Genomic DNA, 14850 nt, shown 5'->3' with positions numbered 1-14850 from the left:
GTTGCATATACTCAACTGAATCTGAACTGCATCAATTCTAATTATTTGTTGAATATTGATTTGATAATTAAACAGATAAGTTCCTTAAACAGATGAAGCAGCAAATTCAAAAAATAAGTTTATGTTTTTCCAAATTAAGTACACATAAATAGAATACACACATTTAGGATATGCAGTGAAATTTTTTTTAATAAAAATAGAGGGTTTATTAAATGGGTATTCCGTTAATTATGGTTCACTGTTTTTACTTTGATGTGTTTAGTTTTCAATGAGTTGGTCTATGAAATGAGTCTTTATACCAATATTTGAATGATGTACATGGATGTGGTTTTCAACAAATTGGTTTATGAGATGGATCCTTTCCTGATAGCAAATTTGAATCCAATGAATCCACCAGCAAACGCCAATATGAACACTATTGCGCCAAACCCGATCCCTAATGCCAAGTCATTTGATTTCGTTGATGTAGTTAATAATTCAGATTTATGTTGATCAGTTTTGCTCTGTCCTTTGATTTTCTTATGATTGATGTAAATTGAACAAATTTTTTTGTCGCTTTTCGATTCTTCAAATAGTTGAGGTTGATTAACGCTAATTGGCTTTAAATGTGCCAATGTACAACTCGACAATGAGACACTTTCATCGGAGATTTGATCTAAAGAAATCATTTCACAATATTCAAGAGTAAAACACTCAGGATCTGAATTGCATTTGGATGCACAGTGTTCTAATGAAAGATGGTCAAAGGTCCCAACAATTGATTCTTCCATGTTATCTTTTAATGCAATGCCAAATTTATGTTCATAATCGAGTTCAGATTTTTCTGTAAAAATTAAAATGATTAGACGATTGGTAAATAATTGGTTGAATTGAGGAAAAGGTTTTTACTTGAATAATGGGAACATCCAGCTTCAGCAAACTTCCAATTCGTTATATTTATTTCACGAGTTTCATCTATCTCAATGTGATTAACATGCAAAAAACAAAGAGATCGGTTCCTGGATGGAATGGAAATAAAAAATAGAAAAAAACAAACTCATTAACAAAAGTGGCAAAAATTTAAGTTCGAGATTATCATTAATGCCATCAACTTACCGGTTATTACCATTTTTACAGTAATCGAATGATTCACAATTGAAGGAACTTGATTGGGCACATTTGCTGGCACAGTCAGTAATCGGTACATCATAAGTGGTTGAGATGGCATCTACAACTAGATTCTTTCCAGGATACTCATGGAATAGATTTATGAAGGATTCTAAATTGAGATACAAAGTTAATTTATGCAGCACAAATCAATAAGTTAACATATTTACTTTGATAGATGTTGCATCCATCTGCATGACTTGTTTTGTCTCCAAATGCTTCTTTCAATGAACTCGGTGTTTCTACACTCAGAATACATTCCTTATTCTGGTCAACACAATATGAAAGTGTATTACAATCATCATCATTCAAGCAAGCCATGAAACAGTCTTGAAGAGTACTTTTCTCGATCTTGAATTGTGCTTCATTGAAATGACGATCAATCGCAATCATCGGAAAGTCATCAGCTCTTAAAGGTCTGGAACCACTTGCATGTAGTTCCTGGGAAATATCACCAATCTCTTCAGGTCCACTCACAATGAACAAATCTTCAGCTACTAACCCAAATGGCAAAAAAAAGTTGCCTGATGAGACTCTATTCCTTATCTGTTGTAATACGTGTGGCATGGTCGTCACATAATTTTTATTGACTAATGGTTTAACATTAAATTTATGCATATACCAATGGTGAGAACGGCAGCCATCTCTGAACTCTAATGTAGCTGATTGTCCATCATTACTTTGATGTATTAAACAATCAGAATTGGAACAATAACTAAAAGTATCACACTTTTCAGTTGCAGTGCAAAGCGCTTCACAGTCCTCGATTTTAGATGTTTTTACAATATTTGTGGGATTGATAAGTGCATATTTTGGATCATCTTGCTTATAAACATCGATGAAATGTACACGATCATAAAGCTTGATAGTAACATATATGTTAACACCAACTTCTTGTGCTTCAATCGCACCAATACGAGTTACCGGAATGAATGTGGCCAAGTAATCTTCTGTTGATTTCTTAATTGCTTGCATATTGTATTCATTCAGCCATGGATTTGAAAAGAGAAGTTGAAACCAAGTAAAGTTTCCTGGTTCTTCATAACAACCAGAAACATCGAAACTATCCGCAAAATCAATGGAAGTGTCTTCGTAATTAATTATGTTTACTTCAACTTTAGTAAGTGTGCTTCGGTAGTTATAATGAAAATTGTTAAGATCTCTGGTAAATATGACTTTACTCGGAACAGAGTCACTGTTGTTCTGACTATAATAATAGACGACAAGGGCATCAAGTTTACCACCCAAGAAGTCATTTGCTCTGTATTCTTCCACGCGAAAAGGTCCTAAATGTGTCGAACCAAGAAAAGATGGTGCTTTAGGTGGTTTCATGACCAGATAATCCAATAGATTGAAGTCGTAATCTTTATTGTAAGGCCAGCGAGTGAGCAGTTTAACATCAGACCAATAATCTATTTTTAAATAACCACATCGACCGGTGTGTTCATCAACTTCAAATCCTCCCAAAGGAAGAGGCATTTCAATGTGACGAACTGTAACATCCTCTTCTTTGATTTCGTATGAAATGACATCGCCTCGTTTCATTACTCGAGCAGTTGATTTGAAAGGGTCACGGTCAGAATAGGTAATGACAGCTTCCATGTCCATAGTGAACTGGTCAACTTTACTAAAATCTGGTAATGGTGAATATGAAATAGTATCTTTACGCTTACATCCATAACCCAATGGGTAAGGAATTGGCTCATCTGATGATATGACCAGAGGTTTAAACATGAAAAAGTTATAAACATATTTTTCATCTGAATCAACTTGCTTTTTAACTGTCTGAGTTTCATTTATTGAAAGGATCTCCTGAGTCTCAATCCATTTAGGGAAACCCAAAGAGAACCGATAAGGCAATGAGGTCTTAACATCAAAGTAAAAGTCAATGTAAGGCCCATTAGGATCAGAACAATAAAACCAATGATACACATTATGACCTTCAATCAGTTCGGATCCAATGAAGGAAGCTTTATCACTTATACTGTTGGCATAAATCATCAATCCTGTTGGTCCCAAATGAACCAAATCTTTGAAGATCTCTGAACTAGCGACAATCTTTTTTGGTTCAAACCAATCTTTGACCGAGTCGATTTTCTCGTAACGGGTCAAGTCCAGTCTTGTACACGTGCTTTGCACAGCAAGCTTTTCCTCTGTTGAATGATAATAATATCGTCGATTCATTTCATTTTGAATGGTTGCTTCCAAGTCAATATAACCAACTTTATTTACCATATCATAATAATCGTGGACCAAATTATTTCGAGTTGGATTAATGACTTCAACAGAAGCATGGTAACCAGTTTGTTTATCAATCAAACTGAGAACATTTGGAACTTTCAATTCGCCCACTTTACCCCTTACAGGGCATTTGAAATCATCACAAAAAACTGAGGTTATTGAGTGAAGAAAACAAATAAAAAGATAAACGTTAGAAATATTTTTCATCTTAAACTTAATTGTTGATATTTAAGGTTGATGTTGTGAAAAGTGGATAATTAAAATAATTGTGGGACTAGTATTGTGTTTCAACAATTTATATTAATAAGTCTTAAAAGAGGTGTCAAAAGATTCATAATCAATCGTAAGTTTTAATCTTATTTATTATGTGTGAGGTGAAAATGTGTGAAAATCAGATCTAGGAATAGAATAGATTAATCTATTAATCAATTAAGGTTTGTCGCACCAATTTCACTTTAATCTAAACAATTGTTCTGTAAGTTTCAATCAGGTGTTGAAAGCAATAATCTTGGTTTTACCTGAAAATCGTGATAAAACTTGTCGATTATTACTCGTCTTTGTAATATCTGTTTGCATTTCAAGAGCATTATTCATAAATTATTACGTTTCTTTTTGTACCAAAATGCAAAATTTAAGTACTTGTTAGCACTGTTCAACTTTCTTTAGCTCAAAAATAATTTGCGATCAGCCATGACCCTGAGTCCACTCTTATAATATTAAATTGTTAAAAATTCAATCTATTTTAAAATAATCTCGATGCGACACAGTTGAACTGCAAATCTTAGCGGTTTATTTTTATATTTCAAGCCAAAAAATCTAGCCAAAACCCTGTGTAACAGAACGTCTTAATCCTGGCTCATAAAAAGTCGAAACTAACTGAATAGAAGAATGAAAAGCAAAAAGTCTACAACACCGGGGGTTCCCAAGTGGTCTCCCTCCCAAGTACTAACCCGGCCCGAATCTGCTTAACTTCGGAGATCGGACGGGATCCGGTGTTTTCAGACTGGTATGGTCGTAGACAAGAGGAAGGTGATAAAAGTTGTATATAAAAACAATTTCCTTATAAATGATACACTTCTGTCTTGGATTTTCAGAATCAACTTTCAGAGAAACACAATCTCGTTATAACCATTTTCCTTTGTCAAAGAGTTTATTGAGCCGTAATCAAAGATGAATCGAGATTTATTTTAGTTTCAAGATTTAAAAAATTATTGTACAAACGCTAGCGAATTCAGCGTAAAGTAGGCGAAACCAATTCACGCATTTGTCTCTCAATCCAAGAGCAGCTTCACATCTTACAGAATTGTTATTAGATATCGATTTTGGAGATAGTAATTAGCTGAGAAGTATCATGGTTCATTCAAGATTACAGTTCTGCATTATCAATCAAGTCTTTGTGATTGCAAATTAAGTATGATTTATTGTTTGACAGATATATTTCTTCGCTAATTTAATGTGGATTCAGTCTTTTCTAGTTAGTCAAATTATCAAACTAATCATCTCAATACTTAACTGAGTCGCTTCTCGAGCTGTTTTTGTCACACTCACAAGTGTAAATGTCAACTTTCGATAATCAATGTAACAATTTGGTTGATTACATTTTAAACATTCTCTATCGATTCAATCCATCAGTTCCATCATCAAATTGCATGATTTTCCAATGGCAGTTGTTTGCTTTATCCACTGCCATTTCGCTTGATGCATAATAATTCCAGTTTAGGTTGTTTTCCTTCCCTTCCATTGGTATTTAGCCTGTGAGAAATTAAAAAGTAATGAGGTTATTTAATGTTGATATTGATTCAGGGTTGGAATAATGTTGAGAGAAGAAGGGAAAATCTCAAGAAAATTTATCTACATAACCATTTATATTATTTATTGATGAGATGAAGAGTCTGTACATGAGAATGAAAAGGAAGTATAATAACCGATTGAGGTTATTTGGAGTGAAACCGATTACTTGGAACTTTTATTTCTTACTTTTCTCCTTCAATGATGATATGATGATGAAAGGCAAAGAAATGATCAAGATGATGAGTTGCACTGGCAAAGCAAAAACTGCCCAGTTAATTATGGTCAATCGCATTTGTACCATAAGAAGCTCTTCAAGTCATTCAATCACAATCCATTTGTTTCCAATTAATCCACTAATCTTTCAATTTAAACCTTTCAAGAGTATCTTTCAATTACTCTAACCAAATGATACAGTTAATCAACAACCCAACAATTTCCAACCTTCAATTCATCTGTATTTACATCTGTTACTATGAATACATTTCCTTGTAAATAGACAAGAACTTTGGATTCTGGTGTCAATTACCATTCAATTGAGTTTACCTTGGCAAATGTATTGAAATTGAATATTTATATAAGTGTGTCTTGTTGGGATTCACTATTCAATTCAGGTTGAATACATTTAAAGTATTACTTTAACTGTTTGTCGGTCTGAATAATAATTTCATTAGATCCATGAGCCATTCACATGTTTAGCTGTTCACATGTAAATTCAATTTTGGGCTGAAAAACAAAAATAAAATCTTATTTTCACTACTTACAGTACTTATGTAAGGCAAAAACTGGAGCAATCCTTTGCTTATAAAGGTTGACAAATCGGCTAACAAGTACATGTATCAATATTTGAATAAACCAAAGATTGATTGTAAATCCAGTAAAAATGATTTTAAAAGCAAACGATTTAACTCGTTACAAAGTAATTTTTATTACTATTTGATATCGCTTTTACCTTGTGTCCAGATAAAAAATACTTACTTTCTTAGTAAAGAATTAATATTTTAAATGAAAATTATTGTTGGCAAGGATAAGGCTATCCACTTATTTCACCCGTTGTCCGTTTTACTTCTAACTTAAAAAATTATAAAATGTATTTAAAAGCCATTTTCTTACATTGATAGCTTTTTCCGACTGATTACCGTTTTTCAGCATTCTCATCCAGATGTTCAATGTTTCAGAAAAATTCAGATTGTATTTGCGTTTGAAACACGCGTACTGCATTTGAAACTAGTGTTAAAACGTTTTCTTCAATACTGCATCAATAAAATAAAAAAAAGTGTAAATTGAACAAGATTTGTTAATTGACTTTCATAGATTTTACATTTTCTAGATTATTCATATTCTTATTAACGACTTCAGGTTTGAATTTTTCGTAGATTCCTCACGATCATGCACATTCAACTCATTTGGTAGGCATTCCTTTAGGCGCTTGTCGTGCAGCACGTCCATAAGGTCCGGTTCTGGCTGCTGAAACAGATCCAAAGAGGGCGATAAGAGCCATTAAAAAGACAGAGGATACAATTTTGATCAATTGCATTGTTATTTTGTTGATTGGGTTTTACTTGATTGAACACAAAATTGAAATAACACTTTACTTTGTATACTTGAATCTTAAACAGATATCGTTGATGAGAAATGATCGGTTTTTATACTTATCTGTCTTGTTTATTCTTTATTCAGTTTTATTTGTCATGACTAATGAATAATTTCAATGCTCAAGTTATGCGTCATTCATTATTTATCAAAAGCTGTGTTTATTTTGATGAACAATTTTTTGACAATTTAGAGGTATCTCGATTGTGTCTAGTACTGAAACACTGACTGTATTCCAACTATCATAAGACAGTCATTTGCCTTAAGAAGAGTTATTTAAATTGAAACACTATGGTGCTCATTTTTTTGTTTGCATTAGCTTTAAAATAGCTTTTAAAATATGGCAAACAGTCACAATATTAACATAGACACCACATCAACCTGAATAATCAAAAAGTTTTACCCTCAATAGTTCTATTCTATCGGATTCTACATTTTCCCCCTTTTCTCGATTCACACGAATTTGTCAGAAACCGGAGCTCTGAGAAAGTTCTTACTATTTTCGTGGATATAGTGGTTTGATCGTCGTGCTATGACAAAATTTTCTTTAGAAACCACGATTTTAGCGCAAAATTTTTATTTTTTGACTTCATATGATAATATTATATATTAATAATATATTGTATTGTACAGCCACAGACATTAAGTTTCGTACACTTTCAAAAAAGATACGCATGTAGCTGATTATCTAATCAAAAATGGTTTAAAATTAAGTCTAAATTGATAAGATAATCAACTGTATGCGTATCTTTTTTTGAAAGTGTACGAAACTTAATGTCCGTGGCTGTATAATAACATTATTATTACTTAATGTATGGATTGTTCGAAAAACTGGAGAAAAACGTCTCTGGAAGCGCACATTTTTATGTTGTCTAATTCAGATGGATCTCTTAACTAACAAGAAAATCTTATAATCTCACAATATTAAATTTTGCATTAATTGGATTGAATTTTTCTATATATTTCTCTTTACTTTCAAACTAAAGCCATTAATTTTTTCTTCTCTGTTTTCGTTTGTTTTCACTCTTCCAGATCTTATGCTGGTCGCATTGTTGGCAGTGTTTGGTGGTTTTTCACTTTGATTATAATTTCATCTTATACTGCTAATTTGGCTGCCTTTTTAACCGTTGAACGTATGGTGACACCAATCAACAGTGCTGATGATCTTGCCAAGCAAACTGAAGTTGAATATGGAGTTCTTAAAGATTCATCTACAATGGAGTTTTTTAAGGTTGGTAAACAATGAAACTTTACTCTTAATTTTCCATTGAATCTAATGTCTTTTCTCTTTATTCCCAATATTGTTTTGTTTCACCAGAAATCAAAGATTCAAGTTTACTCTAGAATGTGGGAATTCATGAATTCACATCCCCATGTTTTCGTAGACTCTTATCAAGAAGGAATACGCCGGGTTCGTGAATCAAAGGGAAAATACGCCTTTCTAATGGAATCAACTTCAAATGATTATATTAATCAACGTCAACCTTGTGACACCATGAAAGTTGGTCGTAACCTGGATGCTAAAGGGTTTGGTGTTGCTACTCCATTGGGATCACCATTAAGAGTGTCACTTAACTTGGCTGTTTTACATTTAACCGAAAAGGGTGACTTGACTCGACTAGAAAATAAATGGTGGTACGATAGGTCCGAGTGTAAATCGAGTGACAGCAAAGAATCGAGTAAAAGCTCATTAACCCTGTACAATGTTGCGGGTTGTTTTTACATTCTCATTGCTGGACTCATTATTTCAATGATTGTCGCCATGATTGAGTATCTCTGGAGATCTAGAAGGGAAAGTGAGCGATTCAAAGTTCGTGAAACGTTGATTAACCACAAGATGAATTGAACTGACTAAACACGGATATCCATTAAATGTGATTCAATTAAACCATCAACCAGTATGACCAAATGTAATGAAGATAATTTTCCTGCTCTTATTGTGATAAAGTGCCCACTCATCAGCATAATGATAAATTATGCAATAGAGACGATATTAATGTGAAATAATGCTCAAACAAATGAACCAGATTAATCCATGTTTCACCTTTTCGCTCTTTTCCTCCATTCAATTTATATGTATTTAAGTTAATTCAATCAACTGTTTAAAAGTCAATATCTAATGTCAATTTAAAAGCATCTTTAGGCACAATTACTTTGCACTCTGCTCAAGTCAAATATCAACAATTTACTTAGATACTGGTCTTGGGCTGTAAGACTAAAATTGGATAAATTGTAATCTTATTAAAATCTTGTATTGTAATTACTTTGATGAAAAAGCACAATTTGTTAATGCATCAATTAATGTTTAAATAAACATGGAATATTTTGAAAATAATAAACTCGAGTCCATTTTTTATTCAAATTTGGGCAATTACAAGATTTTAGAAATAATATTCTTGAATATAATCAATGATTATTTATCATTGTAACTGTTTAACTTTTGAAAGGTGAATGCAACACTTTTTGTTTTCAAATGGACTTGAAGTTTTTGTATTTGGCGGTGCACATCTTGTTACCAAGGTTTTTATTCCTGATGATTTAAAGAGCGCCAGCATCAAATTTTATTTACTCTTTGCTTTTTGTTTCATTCAATTTTATTTTCGTCTTTTTACTTAATTTCAACATTGATAATTTACAATAATGATGTTAGTTTCCATTAATTTGGTTTATGAAATGAATCCTTTCTTTACAGCTAATTTGAATCCAATGAGTCCACCAGCAAACGCCAATATAAATACTATTGTGCCCAACCCAATTGCTAATGCTAAGTTATTTGATTTCGTTAATGTTTTCGTTAATGCTTCAGATGTGTGTGGATCAGTTTTGCTCTTTCCTTTAATTTTCCTATGATTGATGAAAATGGAACAAATTTTTTTGTCGTTTTTCGATTCTTCAAATAGTTGAGATTGATTAACACTACTTAGTTTTAGATTAGTCAATGTACAACTCAACAATGAAACACTTTTATCGGTTATTTTATTATAATCAACCGATTCACAATATTCAAGTGTAAAACAATTGGGATCTGAATTGCATTTGGAAGCACAGTTTTCTAACGATAGATGTTCAAAGGTGCCAACAATTGATTCTTTCATACTATCTTTCAATGCAAGTCCCACTTTATGTTCGTAATCGAGTTCAGATTTTTCTGCAAAAATTAAAAGATTTAATTATTAGTAAATATCGACCAGACTTTGAGCAAAGGTTAGATTAAGGAAAAGGATTTTACTTGAATAATGGGAGCATCCATCTTCAGCAAACTTCCAGTTTGTTGCATTTATTTCACGAGTTTCATCTATCTCGATGTGATTAACATGCAAAAAACAAAGAGATTGGTTCCTGGATGGAATGGGAATAAAAAATAACAAAATACTCATTATTATAAGTCACTTACATTTGGAGTCAGTTTTACAATATGAGATCTGACTAGGAAGGGACCTTACTGGTACGGCTCGATTCGGGAAATTTCATGGAAAATCGATAGAAATCCCCGGGGGAGTTATTCATCAACTCCCTTGGGACCCCATGAGGACCATATCAGACCTAATTTTTTAGATAGAACTTTGCGTACTGAATTGCTGAATTCAATGATGCTAAGTAGGATGCTCTAAACTTGCGATATTTTGAGATAACATACTTTGAAACTTTTTTTCTATGGATAAATACATTCAAAGCCGTGGCGTTTCTTTCTGACCCTCTGAGGATCAAATAAAACCTAGTACATATTGTTCACCACCCTTGGTACTATTATGAAATCCTTAAAAAATATTCCTAAACCTGCGATATTTTATTTGCCATTCACATTTGTATTTTTGTCTATGGGAAAATACATTCAAAGCCGTGGCGTTTCTTTCTGACCCTCTGAGGATCAAATCAAACCTAGAACATATTGTTCACCACCCTTGGAACTATTATGAAAGTGGGGAAAAATATTCCTAAACCTGCGATATTTTATTTGCCATTCGCAGCTTTATTTTTAATCATTGTACACTAAGCATATATTACACATTTTTATTCATTTATTTTCGTCACGCAGATCGGTTTTAAAACCTAAAAAGAATCGACAAAATCATTAATTAATCTTTTGGTCTATGGTTATTGTAACCAGACAGAAGATATGAAAAATAATATTGTAACATATGCTTATATTACAATTTTTATGATTCAAAATAAAAAAGTGAATGGCAAATAAAATATCGCAGGTTTAGGAATATTTTTTATGGGTTTCATAATAGTACCAAGGGTGGTGAACAATATGTACTAGGTTTTATTTGATCCTCAGAGGGTCAGAAAGAAACGCCACGGCTTTGAATGTATTTATCCATAGAAAAAAGTTTCAAAGTGTGTTATCTCAAAATATCGCAGGTTTAGAGCATCCTACTTAGCATCATTGAATTCAGCATAAAAAGTTCTATCTAAAAAATTAGGTCTGATATGGTCCTCATGGGGTCACAAGGGAGTTGATAAATAACTCCCCCGGGGATTCGATTTTCGACCTGATTTTTAGGGAGGTATACTCTACTCGTCATAAGCTTTCGATTGATATATGGTTTAAAAAATCTGAATTATGGGCCGATTCGGCTATTGTCCTTTTGTTTGCTTTTTTGTGCAATGTCTTTGTTTCTATCATTTCCATTTTATAACAATAGGTCTGATCAGACTTAAAATTGCAATTAAAATTGAAGTATTAGAGCAATCGAAAACCTTTTATGGTATTGATCTGATCATTTAAGATTGTATTTTATTTCAAATAATTGCTCCTAGTGGTCATACAGCTTTAGTATAAAGTCATAAACTCATTAATTCCGAATCTGTACTAGATTCAGGCCATTCTGAAATATACGACAATTTTCGACAATAAATCGATGAACAGACTCAAAACATGGTTCCTTTTAGATAATATTCGGTTTATCATGAAATTTCCCGAATCGAATGGTAGCAGTAATGTCTTTCCTTGTGAGCATTCAATTGTTGTTTGCTACTAATTCAAAATCTTTTCAACTTTCATAATATTAAAAAATGCTTAGAAATAAAGCTCTAAAAATATTAGGTTTTAAAAGGTTATTAAAAATAAAAGTTAAACTTACTTATCATTGTTTTCACAGAAATCGAATGATGCACAGTTGAATGAACTTGATTGAGCACATTTGTTAGCACAATCAGCAATTGATACATCATAAGTGGTTGAGATAGCATCTACTACTAGACTTTTTCCAGGATACTCATGGAATAGGTTTATGAAGGATTCTAAAGTGAAATTAAGAGTCGAGATTAATTTAAGAAATGAATTAGTTCGTTAAAATATTTACTTTGATAGATGTTGCATCCATCTGCATGGCTTGTTTTGTCTTCAAAGGCGTCTTTCAATGAACTCGGTGTTTCTCCACTCAGAATGCATTCATTATTTTGGTTAACACAATATGAAAGTGTGTTACAATCATCGTCATTATAACAAGCCATGAAACAATCTTGAAGAGTACTTTTCTCGATCTTAAATTGTGCCTCATTGAAATGACGATCAATTGCGATCATCGGAAAATCTTCAGCTTTTAAAAAATTGGATCCACTTGTATGTAGTTCCTGTGAAATGTCACCAATCTCTTCAGGTCCACTCACAATGAACAGATCTTCAGCTACTAACCTATTATGCAAACTAAAATCGCCTGATGAGGCTTTATTCCTTATCTGTTTTAATACGTGTGACATGGTCGACAGATAATTTTTATTGACTAATGGTATAAGATCAAATTGATATCTAGGCCGTTTAAAATAAGTGCAACCATCTTTGATCTCGGCAGAACCTAAATCCCATGCAGTACTTTGATATATTGAACAATCATAATTGGAACAATAGCTAAAAGAAAAACACCTTTCAGTTGCACTGCATATCTGTTCACAGTCTTCGACTTTCGTTCGTACCACGATATTTGAAGGATTTTTAATTGTTTGTTTGAGTGACGCAGTATAACCCTCAATGAAATGAACACGATCATAAAGCTTAACAGTAACATATATATTCGAATCGACTTCCTGCGTATGAATTTCACCAATGCGAGTTATTGGAATGAATGTGGTCAAGTATTCTTCTGTTGATTCCTTAATTGCTTGCATATTGACTTCTCTCAGTAAAGGATTTGAAAAGAGAAGTTGAAACCAAGTAAAGTTTCCTGGTTCTTCATAACAACCAGAAACATCGAAACTATCTTCATAATCAATGTTTGAGTCTTGGTAGTTAATTATGGTTACTTCAACTTGAGTTGGTGTATTAGGATATTTATAATAATGATCGCTTCGGTCTTTGGTGAATATAACTTTACTTGGAACAGAATTGCTGATATTCTGAATATAATAATAGTCAACAATGGCAGCAACTGAATGGGAGAAGAAGTCCTTTACTCTGTATTCTTCCACTCGAAGAGGTCCTAAAGTTATTTCACCGATGAAAGTTGTGGGTGAAATATGTTGAGGTGGTTTCATTATCAGATAATAAAGTAGGTTGAAGCCATGATCTCCATGGTGAGGCCAGCGAGTGACTAGTGTATCCGAAGATGGATAATCTGCTGATTCATATCTACAGTGACCGGTGTGTTCATCAACTCTAAATCGCCCTAAAGGAAGAGGAATCTCAACGAAACGCACAGAAAAATTTTCTTCTGTGATTTCGAATGAAATATCATCGCCTCGTTTCGTTATTCGAGCAGTTGATTTGATAAGCTCACGATCAGGATAGGTTATTATCGCCTCCATGTCCATAGTGAACTCTTTAACTTTACTAAAATCGGGTAATGGAGTAGATGGAAGAGTATCTTTACGCTCACATCCATAACCCAATGGATAAGGAATTGGCTCATCTGATGTTATGACCAACGGTTCGAACATGTAGAAGTTGTAAACATATTTTTCATCGGAATCAACTTGCTTTTTAACTGATTGAGTTTCATTTCCTGAAATGACCTGAGTCTCAATCCATTTAGGGAAACCCAAAGAGAACCGATAAGGTAATGAGGTCTTAACATCAAAGTAAAAGTCAATGTAAGGTCCATTAGGGTTGGTACAATAAAACCAATGATTAACAGTACGACCTTCAATCAGTTCAGATCCTATGAACGAAGCTTTATCACTAATATTGTTGGCATAGATCATCAATGCTGTTGGTCCCAAATGAACCAAATCTTTGAATATCCCTGAACTAGCGACAATATCAGCTGGTTCGAACCAATCTTTAACCGATTTGATCTTCTCGTTTTGGGTTAAATCAAGTCTCGTACATGTACCTTCTCGTACAGCAAGCTTTTCCTCTGTTGAATGGTAATAGTAACGTCGATTCATCACATCCTGAACGGTCGCTTCCAAGTCAATATAACCAACTTTATTTTCCACATCATAATAATCATAGATTAAATTATTTCGAGTTGGATTAATGACTTCAACAGAAGCACGATAACCAGTTTGTTTAACAATTAAACTGAGAACATTTGGAACTTTAAATTCACCTTTTTTACCCCTTACAGGACATTTGAAATCATCACAAAAAACTGAGTAAAGAAAACAAAGGAAAAAATAAAAGTTGGAAATATTTTTCATCATAAAACTTTTTTCTTGATGTTTTACCGTTAATGTTGTGAAAAGCGTTTTGAATAGATAATCGACACTTTTACAACTTTTATTTATATTTGAAATATCTAAACAACAAAAATCATATCTGAATAATTCATTGGATAATAAATTCAAAAGGGGCGTCAAACGATTAGCTAACAATTGAAAGTTTTAATCTTATGATTGTTTGAGGTGAAAATGAGTAAAATTCAGATCATTGAATAGATCTTTTTCATGGCAAATTTCGATTAATCAAGGATTGATGTACCTGAATAGTTTTACGTTAATTTTAACAATGGATGAGTAAGATTCAAACAAGTATGGTTAAACCTGAAAATTATAATGATAAATAAGATAAATATTGATAAATACATTCAATTCATTAAAAACCAATTTATTACATCTGGATCAACTTAAAACAATGGATTTGGAGCAAAAAAACAGCACACGAAAAAATTGTGATTAACCAAAAATTTAATGCATTTA

General features: G+C 32.7%; 2 protein-coding genes and 1 non-coding gene across 5 annotated transcripts in view; 1 reads left to right on the top strand and 2 right to left on the bottom strand.

The window, feature by feature from the left end:
- Positions 1-9104, top strand: part of LOC107359838 (glutamate receptor 1-like) — a 46388-nt gene extending 37284 nt beyond the window's left edge. For both annotated transcript variants that reach the window (XM_089268610.1, XM_015926420.3), the window contains 2 exons: positions 7801-7999; positions 8087-9104. In XM_089268610.1, the coding sequence (XP_089124736.1) occupies positions 7801-7999; positions 8087-8614 (727 nt within the window). In that variant the 3' untranslated portion in view covers positions 8615-9104. The remainder of the gene's footprint in view (positions 1-7800; positions 8000-8086) is intronic.
- LOC107359837 (uncharacterized) lies at positions 171-14405 on the bottom strand. Of its 2 annotated transcripts, none has more exons than XM_089268609.1 (4): positions 12078-14405; positions 11856-12015; positions 889-998; positions 171-823 (listed from the first exon to the last, which is right to left on the bottom strand). In XM_089268609.1, the coding sequence occupies exons 1-4, from the start codon at positions 14353-14355 to the stop codon at positions 345-347; spliced, it is 3027 nt and encodes a 1008-aa protein (XP_089124735.1). In that variant the 5' UTR covers positions 14356-14405; the 3' UTR covers positions 171-344. The 2 variants fall into 2 exon arrangements, with proteins under 2 accessions (XP_089124735.1, XP_089124734.1); XM_089268608.1 differs by lacking the exons at positions 11856-12015; positions 12078-14405 and adding exons at positions 1096-1258; positions 1317-3643.
- On the bottom strand, positions 4289-4407 carry LOC149093372 (5S ribosomal RNA). Its single transcript, XR_016200323.1, has one exon. It is a non-coding gene; the product is annotated as a 5S ribosomal RNA (ribosomal RNA).
- Positions 14406-14850: the final 445 nt, after the last annotated feature.

The sequence above is a fragment of the Tetranychus urticae genome, chromosome 3 (assembly GCF_039701765.1).
Source record: "Tetranychus urticae isolate SD_2017Ah chromosome 3, NJAU_TeUrti_SD_1.0, whole genome shotgun sequence".
In the NCBI taxonomy this organism is placed as follows: Eukaryota; Metazoa; Arthropoda; class Arachnida; order Trombidiformes; family Tetranychidae; genus Tetranychus; species Tetranychus urticae.
The sequence above is the reverse complement of the archived record's forward strand: the minus strand, read 5'-3'. Positions and strand labels throughout refer to the sequence as shown.

Bases quoted from the DNA above. Each gene is read 5' to 3' on its own strand.
- LOC107359837 (XM_089268608.1), bottom strand. From the start codon at position 3,594: ATGAAAAATATTTCTAACGTTTATCTTTTTATTTGTTTTCTTCACTCA. The intron at 1,259-1,316 runs GTAAATATGTTA...ATCTCAATTTAG, and splicing joins TGGATGCAACATCTATCAAA to AATCCTTCATAAATCTATTC. The intron at 999-1,095 runs GTAAGTTGATGG...CATTCCATCCAG, and splicing joins TGTAAAAATGGTAATAACCG to GAACCGATCTCTTTGTTTTT.